At 36.0% G+C, this 11620-nt stretch overlaps 2 protein-coding genes across 2 annotated transcripts; one reads left to right on the top strand and one right to left on the bottom strand.

Moving 5' to 3' along the window:
• Nucleotides 1-347: 347 nt before the first annotated feature.
• On the top strand, nt 348-3309 carry LOC139846501 (protochlorophyllide reductase-like). Its single transcript, XM_071835985.1, has 5 exons — nt 348-511; nt 640-729; nt 1137-1668; nt 2464-2822; nt 2901-3309. The coding sequence occupies exons 1-5, from the start codon at nt 458-460 to the stop codon at nt 3054-3056; spliced, it is 1191 nt and encodes a 396-aa protein (XP_071692086.1). The 5' UTR covers nt 348-457; the 3' UTR covers nt 3057-3309.
• Nucleotides 3310-3575: 266 nt separating this feature from the next.
• On the bottom strand, nt 3576-11400 carry LOC139849495 (uncharacterized). Its single transcript, XM_071839149.1, has 4 exons — nt 11263-11400; nt 6313-6472; nt 3979-4043; nt 3576-3890 (listed from the first exon to the last, which is right to left on the bottom strand). The coding sequence occupies exons 1-4, from the start codon at nt 11398-11400 to the stop codon at nt 3576-3578; spliced, it is 678 nt and encodes a 225-aa protein (XP_071695250.1).
• Nucleotides 11401-11620: the final 220 nt, after the last annotated feature.

Consider the following 11620-nt stretch of genomic DNA (forward strand, 5'->3'; position numbering starts at 1 on the left):
AGATCTCTCAAATTAATTGTCCACATCTATAAATGAAAAAGAATAATGTGATAAATTTCTTTTGTACCCATACTTTATATATGTAAGTCAAAAAAATAAGTAAAAAATAAGGGGAAAGACTGGAAAGTGAACATAATTGGTACATGTGACGGATAGTTATTATTAAACCGTGTATTTTTGTATGGAGCCAAATAGATTTAGAATAGAGGGAGTAATTAGGTACTTTATTCCAGATTTAAAAAATAAAGAATTATCAAGAAATCCAAATAGCAAACAATGATTGGCCATTAAAATGCCAACGTGTCACTCCTTTTCCAATAAACCCGTTACTAAAACCTTATCGTTCCCAACCAAGGCATTTCCGTAGTATCGCAATCGACCCCTGCCGGTTGTAAATCACGCTCAAATTTCATTACTTTCAAAAAAGAAGAAAGATCTTTAAACTTATCTATAATTCATGGCGCTTCGAGCAGCTTCTCTTCTTCCATCAGCAATCTCTGTTCACAAAGAGGTAAATAAATTGCGCTAACATTTCACTTATATATTTAATTAAAATTAAAATAATAATTATAATTATAGTTATATTATATAGTATTAATTAATCTGTTTGTGTTATGTGAAATGTGTAATCTGAAACAGGGGAAGCTGAAATCTTGCAGCCTTAAGGACAATTCATTTATCTTAAAAAATGTCAAATCTGATTTTAGTCCTCTATTCATTGCAACTAAGGTAATCAAATATTTTACAAATCTGTGATTAAAGCTTTAAATTCTACTGTCAATTTCTTTTTTAATTGTACTACATGCATTAGATTCTCTATCTTGTGTTCTAGAACTTATACCCAATAAACTTCAGTTAGAAAAAAAGCTAGTGTATAGTTATTACATCTAGAGAATCCAATAGTTTGACTAAATTTGTAAAAGTTTGACCAAATTTGATGATGAGAAAATTGCGCGGACAGTCCATGTGGTTTGTACTAGATTACATGGATAACCATAGTTGAGGTTTTGAGTGTGGATAGTCACTATGATTATCCATGCAATCTAGTACAAACCATAGGGACTATCCGCGCAATTTTCTCTTTGTTGATACAAAAGCATACGTTGAGAGTTAAATTCAAGTACATTTGATTGTAGGAGCTTAGAAGGACGTCATCATCGGGACCAATTCGCGCGCAAACAGCAACAGTGACTCCATCAATTAACGAAGCTGTACCAGACGGCAAGAAAACGCTCAGAAAGGGCAATGTAATCATTACAGGAGCCTCGTCGGGTTTAGGTCTAGCCACTGCAAAAGCTTTAGCAGATACTGGATCGTATCACGTAATAATGGCTTGTAGGAATTTTTTAAAAGCCGAAAAAGCTGCTAAATCAGTTGGGATTAGTAAGGAAAACTACACAGTTATGCATCTTGATCTTTCATCTCTTGAAAGTGTTCGTCAATTTGTGGACACGTTTAGGCGGTCTGGTAAACCACTCGATGCACTTGTGTGCAATGCAGCTATTTATTTGCCTACGGCTAAAGATCCTACTTATACTGCGGAAGGATTTGAACTTAGTGTCGGGACTAACCATCTTGGTCACTTTTTGCTATCAAGGTTGTTGCTTGATGACCTTAAGAAATCTGATTTCCCGCAAAAACGACTTGTCATTGTTGGTTCCATAACAGGTACTCCCTCCGTCCCAATTCTACTGTCTAGTATTCCTTTTTGTGATGTCTCAAATTAATTGTCCACTTCTATAAATGGAAAAGAATAATGTGGTAAAGTTCTTTTGTGCCCCTACTTTATACATGTAATTCAAAAATATAGGTAAAAAGTAAGGGGTACAACTGGAAAAGTTAACAAAAAAGTACATGTGTCAGTCACTTTTTCTTAAATTGCGTTTTTTTTGTCCGGGCACAGTAGATTTAGGACGAAGGGAGTACTAACATAAATTCTTACCAAACCATGGCTGTAAAATTCGCTAGTCAGGGACGAGTCGGTCGAGACCTTGAAAGGACGAGTCGGTCAAGTCGGGGACGAGACGGTCAAGTTAGGCATCGACTAACGTTGACTTTTAATAATAAATAAACGAAACACATATATATTACACATAAATATGTCAATAATATAATATAATACATAAATATTTCAAAGATGAATATATGGCGCAAAATCTGATTTAAATATTTTTTTTACCTACCTTTGACCAACTCAGCTAGACTCAGACCGCCATTGACCAGATCTTTTAGTGTTGACCGATTTTTTAGTGTTGATCGACTTGTAAGGTGTTTTTGGGGCACTTTGACCCGACTTTTTGTGTTGACCGAGTTTTTAGCGTTGACCTATTTTTAAGGTGATTTTTGGCGGCACGGGCTAGTCTCCAAACCAACGTGTCGGCTGACTCGGCCGACTTTTACAATAGTGTACCAAACCATGTTCCAAGTTGTGAAAACATTTTCTAATTATTGATAAATTTGTAGGAAACACAAACACTTTGGCCGGAAATGTTCCCCCAAAAGCTAACCTAGGGGACTTACGAGGGTTAGCCGGGGGGTTAAACGGGCTAAACAGTTCAGCCATGATTGACGGTGGAGAATTTGATGGTGCCAAAGCGTATAAAGATAGTAAAGTATGCAATATGCTTACAATGCAAGAGTTTCACCGACGGTATCATGAAGAAACCGGAGTTACGTTTTCGTCCTTGTACCCCGGTTGTATTGCTACAACGGGTTTATTCAGGGAACACGTTCCGTTGTTTCGGATTCTGTTTCCACCTTTCCAGAAATACATCACGAAAGGGTATGTATCGGAAGAAGAAGCTGGAAAACGACTAGCACAGGTTAGTGAATGTATGACTTTTATTACTAGGTGGTACAGTTGACCAATGTTGACTTTTTTTTTTAATTGAACTTGTTAGGTTGTAAGCGATTCAAGTTTAACGAAATCGGGTGTGTATTGGAGTTGGAACAAGAACTCGGCTTCGTTTGAAAACCAGCTTTCGCAAGAAGCGAGTGATGCTGAGAAAGCTCGGAAGCTGTGGGAGGTTAGCGAAAAGCTTGTTGGGTTGGCTTAGAATAATGACATAAGGAAAGTCAAAAAGTCAGAGTCAAAGTCAAAGTCAAGGATAGTACCATGGTATGAATTTGTAGTGTTGTGTTGTGCTGTAAGAAACAATATAGCAACGACTACCTGAAGTTTAAAATTTTCAGTTATGCTTGTGGCGGCATGATCAATACCTAATGTAAGTAGTTGAACATGTAAGATTGAGGCAGCATCACAAAACTTTGTAGTATTTGAAATAAATCACCATACAAGATTTGTTATTATGAACATAAAAGGGGGTAAAACCGACCTTCTAATGGTCCCCCACCGACGGTCCCACAGCCAACATCTTTAGATTGAAAAAAACTGAACAACGATTTCAGCAAACAGATCGATTGACCGATAACTATAGAAATGTGTACAGAAAACATTAAATAACAAGGGACAAAGGAAAATTCCAGTTAGCATGTAATGATACAACAATTTTTGCCTATTGTCATCATTTTGAATGGTAAAACCAAGATCAAATAACATTTTTAGAAAGAGAATTCTAAATTTGAAGCTTCTCATCAACTTTAAAACCTTCAATAAGTTTGATCTTCATGTTATGAATAAATTCTTGCATCTGTTCTCTTGAATGTAAAGATGCGGGGTAAACACAAGCACAATCATCGACTGTCCTTCTCGGACAGTATCGAAAAGTATAATAGATGGACACTCCATGAGCCAAAGCACACCCCATACAATCATCAAGTCTGAATTCTTGCTCAGCGTCACTAGAAATCTCGATGACTGGATCTTCGAAGACGCTAACCATTGAAGTTTTCAAGGAAGATGATGGTGTCAAACTGAGGTTTTCGATGGCCTTAGACATGATTAGTTCAAGTCAGCCATATCTGTGAAATGTTTGTTATTGGTTAAGAGTTTTTAATATTCTTGTAGATCTTAGTTGCCAAGTCCCATAAGGTTTCTTCTCCTTTTACTTCATGGCTAGTGGAGATTGCAGAATGGTAAAACCCTGAAAAATATAAGACAAGGCAAATCAAAAAAACATCTTTTAGTGATCAAGAATGCTAGATTTATTTAAATGATACTTGAATTCAATAAATCAATCAGTATAAGCCATTCAAGTTAGAACTTTTAGTGATGATAACAACTAGAATGGAACGATCTAGCCATCGAGGTTATGTTCTGGGTTTTTGATTGCGGTCTCGAGGCGGGTGTTCTTGGGTTGCCCGGCGAGCGACTTGGTTACAGATTTACGAGTTTGGGGTTGATGCGGTTTGGTGTGTGGGCTCGTGAGTCGAGGTTCGCAGTTGCAGACTTCGGTTCAGGTGAGGACCTTTTTTAGGATTCGGTGATCAAATCGGCGGTTACTACACAGAAGCATTAGCTTCTTTTCGTTGATTGGGTTGGCTGTTTCGGGGTTTGTCCGGGTTTTGTAGTTGATTGTTATAGGATTATGTCATTTAAAGTTCATGTGGAACATTAGTTTTATCAATAACAGATGTATATCTGTGTCTGTAACACCTCATGTAATGCCGTAGATCATCGGATCTCTTTTTATTTATTTATAATATATTACGTTTTTCGCCAAAAATAAAACCAACTAGAATGGAGGTGAAGGCAACAACATACATGTATAATGACGAAAATGCCCTTTCGAATAGAATATTGGTGTGAATAGTGAATTGATACTTTCTGTTCATATATATATATATGTGTGCAACTACTATTCAACCACTAATGTCTGCTTGCATTCTGTCTACATGTATGTATATACTTATATGCAAGGTTGAAACTGGCGTGAAAAAAGTGTGAGACGGAGTTGAGATAGTTGAGACCGTAAAGGGTCAAAATAGAGTCGAGACGGACATTGACCAATGTTGAGTTTTAATTATATAAGTATATAGATATATATTTATATACATATTTAAAGCCACAAAATTCCTGCGACTAATTTATACTTATAATCGCTATCACCGTTAGTTTATACAAAAAAAAAAAAATCCAACAAAAATACGACAACTTTGAGTGATTTGACCTACTTTTCCCGGACTCTAGCGCAACTTTTGACCGATAGTCACCAATTCGTACTTTTGACAAAGACGGGACGGGCTAGTACCAAACCGTCGCAACGGCCGCCACAACGGCACGAGAGGGGTCGTTTGTAACCATGCTTATGTGTATATCCACAGTTGTAAAGAAGCCCGATTACTCCCTTTTAAGAACATATCGAACCGATCTTTCAAAATCCATTTAATTAACAGTCACGTCGGCTAATGAGTCAAAATTGAAATTTTTGGTCAAAGTTAGTTAAAATCAAAATTGGTCAACATTCGAATATAATTTTAAACTAAAATTTTAGAGTTTTTGAATAGATGAACATTATGTTTACCTTTTTGGATAATTACGTTAAATTTTATGTTTATGTTTATGCTTTTTCTTCTATGTTTACACATATAATTTTTAACTAGTGAAATGACCCGTGGAGCCACGGGTTTGTTTAAACGAAACAGTTTAATGATATGTTTTAGGTATTAAGTGAACGTAAATGCTAAAGTCATTTAGTTTAATGACCCGTGAAACCACATAGTCCGTTTAAGAAACTCGTCAGCTGAACATTCCATCAAATACCTAAAATGCATATTAAACAATCTACATCAAATCATAAGAGATAATATTGGTTGTCATTTTATTTTAAAAGTGTAAATTAAAATATAAATTTAGAATTGGTTTCCTTCTGCCTAACTTTTATAGCTTCTCGTACTCAATTCAAAATAATTAATTAAAATAATTCAAAATTATTTAATTTTAATAATTAAAATAATTATTAATAAGATTTAATAATAATAATTAATTAATAAGATTTAATTTTAATTCAAAATTATTTAGATTAATGACATCACCCACCATGTTTTTTTTTTCTTAACAAAGGAATTAGCCTAATAATGAAATCATCATTATAGGATTTTAATATTCACTATAGATTTAATGTAAATGTATAAAAAGTCCAATCCGATTAATCCCGAGTTGCCGATTACTCCCTCCAACGTCTCGATCGAATATTGACCGAGTAGCGAGTTTTGTAACTGATGACGTAGGGTTTACCCGGGTTAGGGTTTACATTGACAGCTACAAGTTAGCTAAACCCTAATAAAACCTACATCAAATTTACAACCCATCTCATATTGTTGTTTGTGGATATGCTTTCCCTCGGAAAATATATGCATCAACAATAACCTTGTGTATAGTCAAAGCAACAACTAACTAGAATGAGTGTATACCAAATTCATGGGCAGATATAGATAGCTGTACATATGAGCGGCAATCATTTAAGAAGACGACTCCATACTTTTTCCGATTATTGTTCTTGGAGGAATAGGCAGCAAGTAGCGTCGATGCTGCAAATGCTCCACACAGTTTGATTCCACTTAGTTTACAACCCTGTTTACATTGACAAACAGGTAAATCTTAGTATACTAGATATACTATGTTAAAAATTTATAGAATTAAGATTTGTAAATACAACTGAGAAAAGAAAGTCCTAATATAAGTTCATTTTTTTTTTTTTTTTTAAAGAGTAAAAAAAACTGTGAAAATGAAATATGGATGGATTATAAGCTAATTCAGAATGAAAATGAAAATAGCAACTTTAAAAACTGTGAAAATGAAAATAGACTTCAAATAGATGGATTAAAAGCTATTCATAATTGGTTGGTGCTACTTAAATTTTATTTTTATTTTTTGACAAAAAACTGGAAATAAATTAAAATAAAAGGAAAACAACTCATCAAAGCGATGAATCGATCCAATATTACAAAACAAGGCGCCTGCACTCTTTCGTAAAGAGGAGAATAGGCCCATATTGAAATTACAGAGAGCTAAAGGCTATGCAAGACAAACCGAAACCATTGACGAACATTTAGAATGCTAAAAATCAAGTATATGTGGAGATTAGTGGCCCAAACCAAAGCAAATATGTGGAGATTATTAAGTAAGATCTATGGCTGAATGGTTATCAAGATTTTCTTCAGGAGGTGTAAAGAACAGATCCTTAGAAATTTGATCTTGACTGCATATAGTTATGGTATCTTCCAGATATTCGTTGACGAGTTCTTGAAAAGAATCAGCGAGATTGAGATCTTCCTCGCGAGGGTGGATCATGAGGCGGTCGACATTGAATGTGACTTCACATTTCCAACTCTTAATTTCAGTGATTTCTCGTGTACGTCAATTATGGCCTTAGCAGTATTCAAGAATGGTGAGCCGAGTATGAGTGGGAGCTTCGTGTCTTCCTCAATATCCATAATGACGAAATCAACGGAAAATGCAAACTTATCCACTCTGACTAGGACATCTTCAACTATTCCTCGAGGAATCTTAACTGATATGTCCGCGAGTTGGATAGTCATTCTGGTAGGTCTTAAGTCATTAAGTCCTAACTTTTTGAATAATGAATAGGGCATTAGGTTTACACTGGCTCCCAGATCTGCTAACGCATTGCTGATTTGGACATTTTTCAGGTAGCAAGGTACAGTGAATCTTCATGTATCTCCTAACTTAGGGGGAATACCATGTGCAACACTAACGAACATTCCTCACTTAAGGGTAAGCTAACTATCTCTCTTAATCTCTCTTTATTTGAAAGTAATTCTTTGAAAAATTCAGCGCAGTTTGGCATCTCTAAATAAGGCATCTACTAGTCGTACATTCAAATGCAGGTTTTTAATAATATCTCAATACTTAGTGAATCGCTTCTTGCTTTTGCTTCCTAAGCCTACCTGGAAAGGGTATGCGGGCTCGCGGAATAATTTTCGAAGCTTTAGGAGATATAGGTTCCGATGGATTGACAAATGGGTCAATTGGCACAGGTTCCGTATTGAAAAAAAATTTGTATGCGTATGTTAACAGTTGTTTCCTTCCCACCTCTAGTTACTACTAGGGCATCAAACTCACTACACTCTGTTTCAACTTTAGTGGTTAATCGTTTAAGAGTAAGCTGAAAATTGGTTATTAGTTCTTCAAAAGTCTTTATCAAAGCATCAAATTTATTCTGGTATTCTATGACTTGAAGATTTATCATATATTGCTTTGTCATAAAGTCGACTAAAGTTTTCTTAGAGTGGAGAGTAGGTTGGTGTAATGGGAAGATTATATTAGAGTCCGAGCTATTTTGCTGTTTATATGGCCATCTAGGGTAAGGATACCTTAGACTGGTTCTAGTAGCATCGGGACTTTTAGGAATTGATAAACTTTGAAGAGTGAGGGTGAGATCTTGTAACTTGGTTCTAGCACTTTTAGCGTTTGAGTGAAGATGTCATCCTTCTCAACAGCTTCATTGCTCTAATCTTCCTGTTGTGCATCTATTGTTTCTAAGAGATTCCATGCTTCATCTGCCGTTCGTGACATGAAATTGTCTTGCGAGGTCATGTCTAGGAGAGACTTATCATCTTTAATCAAACCATTGTAAAGTGTACTGATTATGTCTGCCCGACTTAACGGATGATTCAGACATATTTTAAGCATCATCTTTAATCTATTCCATGCTAGACACAATGACTCGTTTTCTTTTTGAGAAAAGTTTGTGATGTCATTTCTCAAACCGGTTTGTAGGGAAGGTGGATAAAATTTGTTCAAAAACTTTGTGGCTAATTCCTCCCATGAATGTATTGAATTGGGTTTAAGCTCATCAAACCATGTTAAAGCGTCTGTAGACAAAGAATATTGGAAAAGGTTAAGTTTCAAAATGTTTTTCTCGTTTTCTTCCTTCTTAATAGAGTCAACCAGACTGATAAATTTGTTTAGGTGAAAGTTTGGATTGTCAGTTGGAAATCCTTGAAATTTACAGATCATATTGACCAAATTGATCATATGTGAACTGATTTCAGGGATCCCTTCGGTTCCTAAGGTGATTGGTCCTCCTCTTTCTTCTAAGCATGGCTTTTGCATAAAAGCGAGGGTGATTTGTTATTCCATTTTTTTTTAAAATTTTCTGTTTAAAGACTGGAAAAGTAACTTTCAGAAGATGTTAATTAACTAAAATGATCGATAATTTAATTAAAACAATTATTCTTGAAATTCGGTCGCTAACCTTATCGGATATTCCAATTGATAGGGTTTCTTATAGATTAATTCGTACCCAAGTGGCCAGATCAACTACGGAGAGGCAAGATCCTTTTGGTTCCAATATAATTGGAGACTGTTCGAAAAATCCAACAACCAAGTCCGTGTATAGTTGTCTTTCTTAGACACCACCAAATAGCACTTTTGACTGTTTAGAACCTTTCTTAATCAAAATATACGATCCCTGGCAGCGGCGCCAAATAAATTGGTCTCCCTATGATATGTCTAAACTGGATGGTTTTATTTGTCGTTAGGTCGCAAGGTGACAATATGAACTTATCAACAGGGTTTCCTCTTTCTTCTATTTAAATTTTGCGGGGCCTAAATTCACTTTTAACTTCTGGGGTAGAAGGTGTAAGTTAACCTAGGGTCGTGTTTTTGAATGGTTTAATGAATTGAAGATCAAGTGAATAATTGTCTTTGGTTAAATTACCTAGATGAAAGATAGTAGTTAGTTTTAAGCTAATAATCCTAATTACGAAAAGGTAAAGGTGATGGAGGGATATCCGGAGTATGCAGATCTGGGAAATGTTGACCAAGATATCAATTTGGGCTAGGGAAAGGTAATTATATGTATGTTAAATCTATGATTAGAATAGTGTAGATCTGGTTGGATGAGCCAATTACACAGACCTACTTATCCCTAGACTCCCGGAGTTCTCATTGAGCAGTAAAAAATATGTCACTTGGTTGTATAATTGAAAGATAACTATACCTTAGAGGTTATCCTTAGTAAAGCACTAGGTTTATTAGTAAGTTGAGTTCTAATCCTAACCCTCGTTATCAGTTTAGGTAAATGAATAACAATGTGCCGTGTTGAGTAAACACTGATCACAAACCGAAGGAGTCCATCGGGTCAAGTTGACAAAACATTAATATAAACTAACAACCATTTCATCATACTAATGAGATCATACTAATCTAGACATTATACAGCATTAAAATTGATATACTGAAAGTAAAGTAGATAGAAACCTAATAGATACCTGAAGCAGTTGATATGACTTAATCCTAAGGCAACAACATTACACGAACATACAATAGGTTTGAGTCACACAGTTAAGGCACTAACTAGATCTTAATAGCTCCTAAGAGATCTGCTCAGAACAATCAATAGGCATACTAGGTCATTCATGTCTCAATTCCTAAGTTCCGTGTCCTAAAAGCGCATTAAATGCCTCTCGGGAACTCCGGCCATACCGACTTCATAGAATCTTCAGGTACAGTATAACAAGGGGTCTTAATCCTATGAAGTAGCTAAGTTCATATAGGTGGATAAGTCCTGATCACAACCTAGGTTGGTCAATCCTTAAGATGCTAGTATACAAATCTATTGGGGTCACAAATTCAGTATAAGAACAGTAATCGTAGTAATTTAACATAACTACGCTAACCCAAAACTTCTATCATGGCAACATACAGATTAATTAAGCCAACATGGCAATATCAAAATGCATCTTTAAACATAAATGATAACAATACATGTTTAATTAATAAGACAAGCATTTTGGATAAAGCTTGAAAAGGCCGAAGAAATCTGCCCGAGATCGCAGTGACTCGCCGGGATATCCTCTGGATAATAAAAGCTAAGTTAGCTACTAATAAAAACTAACTAAAATACTTAAAATCTAAATTGAAGTACAAAATTGAGTGTGTGTAAAAATGAGCCTAAAAGCCTCCTTTTATAGGCGAATTTTGGCTAGGGCCGGCTGGCAGGCCGGCGTGGCAGGCCAACGTCAAAGGCCGGTGCCAGAGGACAGTGCCTAGGCAAGCCATTTCTTGTGGCCGTTTGTTGTGGCCGGTGTCTGACTCATAGGGAAAGCTGTCGCTATAAGGCAGGCCGGCTTGTCAGGCCGGTTTTACCCCTGGTCTTGCTGTTTGCTTGGATCGCTTTGCTCGTTCTCGGGATCGTAACTTGGTTTCCGAAGTCGTGACTTGTCTTTCACTGCTTTCGCTCCAGAATCTTCGTTTTAGCTCTGATTTACTTGATTCTTTTTGCATCGCCTTTGTAGTTACTTAATCTGCAAAATTGACCGATAAAGCGATTATTTTGGTGACAAAGTTTGGAACTTTATTGATTTAGGGCTGAATATCGGGGGTAAAAACTTGACTTTTTGGCCGATATCAGCCTTCAAACATGCAAAAGTTGTTTTCTCATTCACAATGTTATATGCAATGTTCTTGGTAAGAGAGAGACGAATCGCACCCAAAGCTTGACGATCCAAAAGAGACCAATCAGCATCATCCATGCCTTCAGGTTTGACTTCCTACAAGGGTTGGTGTAGCTTCTTTTGATACAAGTAATCTTCAATTTGCATCTTCTAAAGCCGAAGTCTTTTTTTATCAAATCTATCGATTCTAAATTTTTCATCTTTCGCCATCTTCACAAACTCAAAATCTTGAGCTCTAGATACCAATTGTTAGGATTATAGGACCTAACACTAAGAGTGATTTCCAGAAAATCACCCT

Source organism: Rutidosis leptorrhynchoides, chromosome 5, assembly GCF_046630445.1.
Source record: "Rutidosis leptorrhynchoides isolate AG116_Rl617_1_P2 chromosome 5, CSIRO_AGI_Rlap_v1, whole genome shotgun sequence".
Lineage (NCBI taxonomy): Eukaryota > Viridiplantae > Streptophyta > Magnoliopsida > Asterales > Asteraceae > Rutidosis > Rutidosis leptorrhynchoides.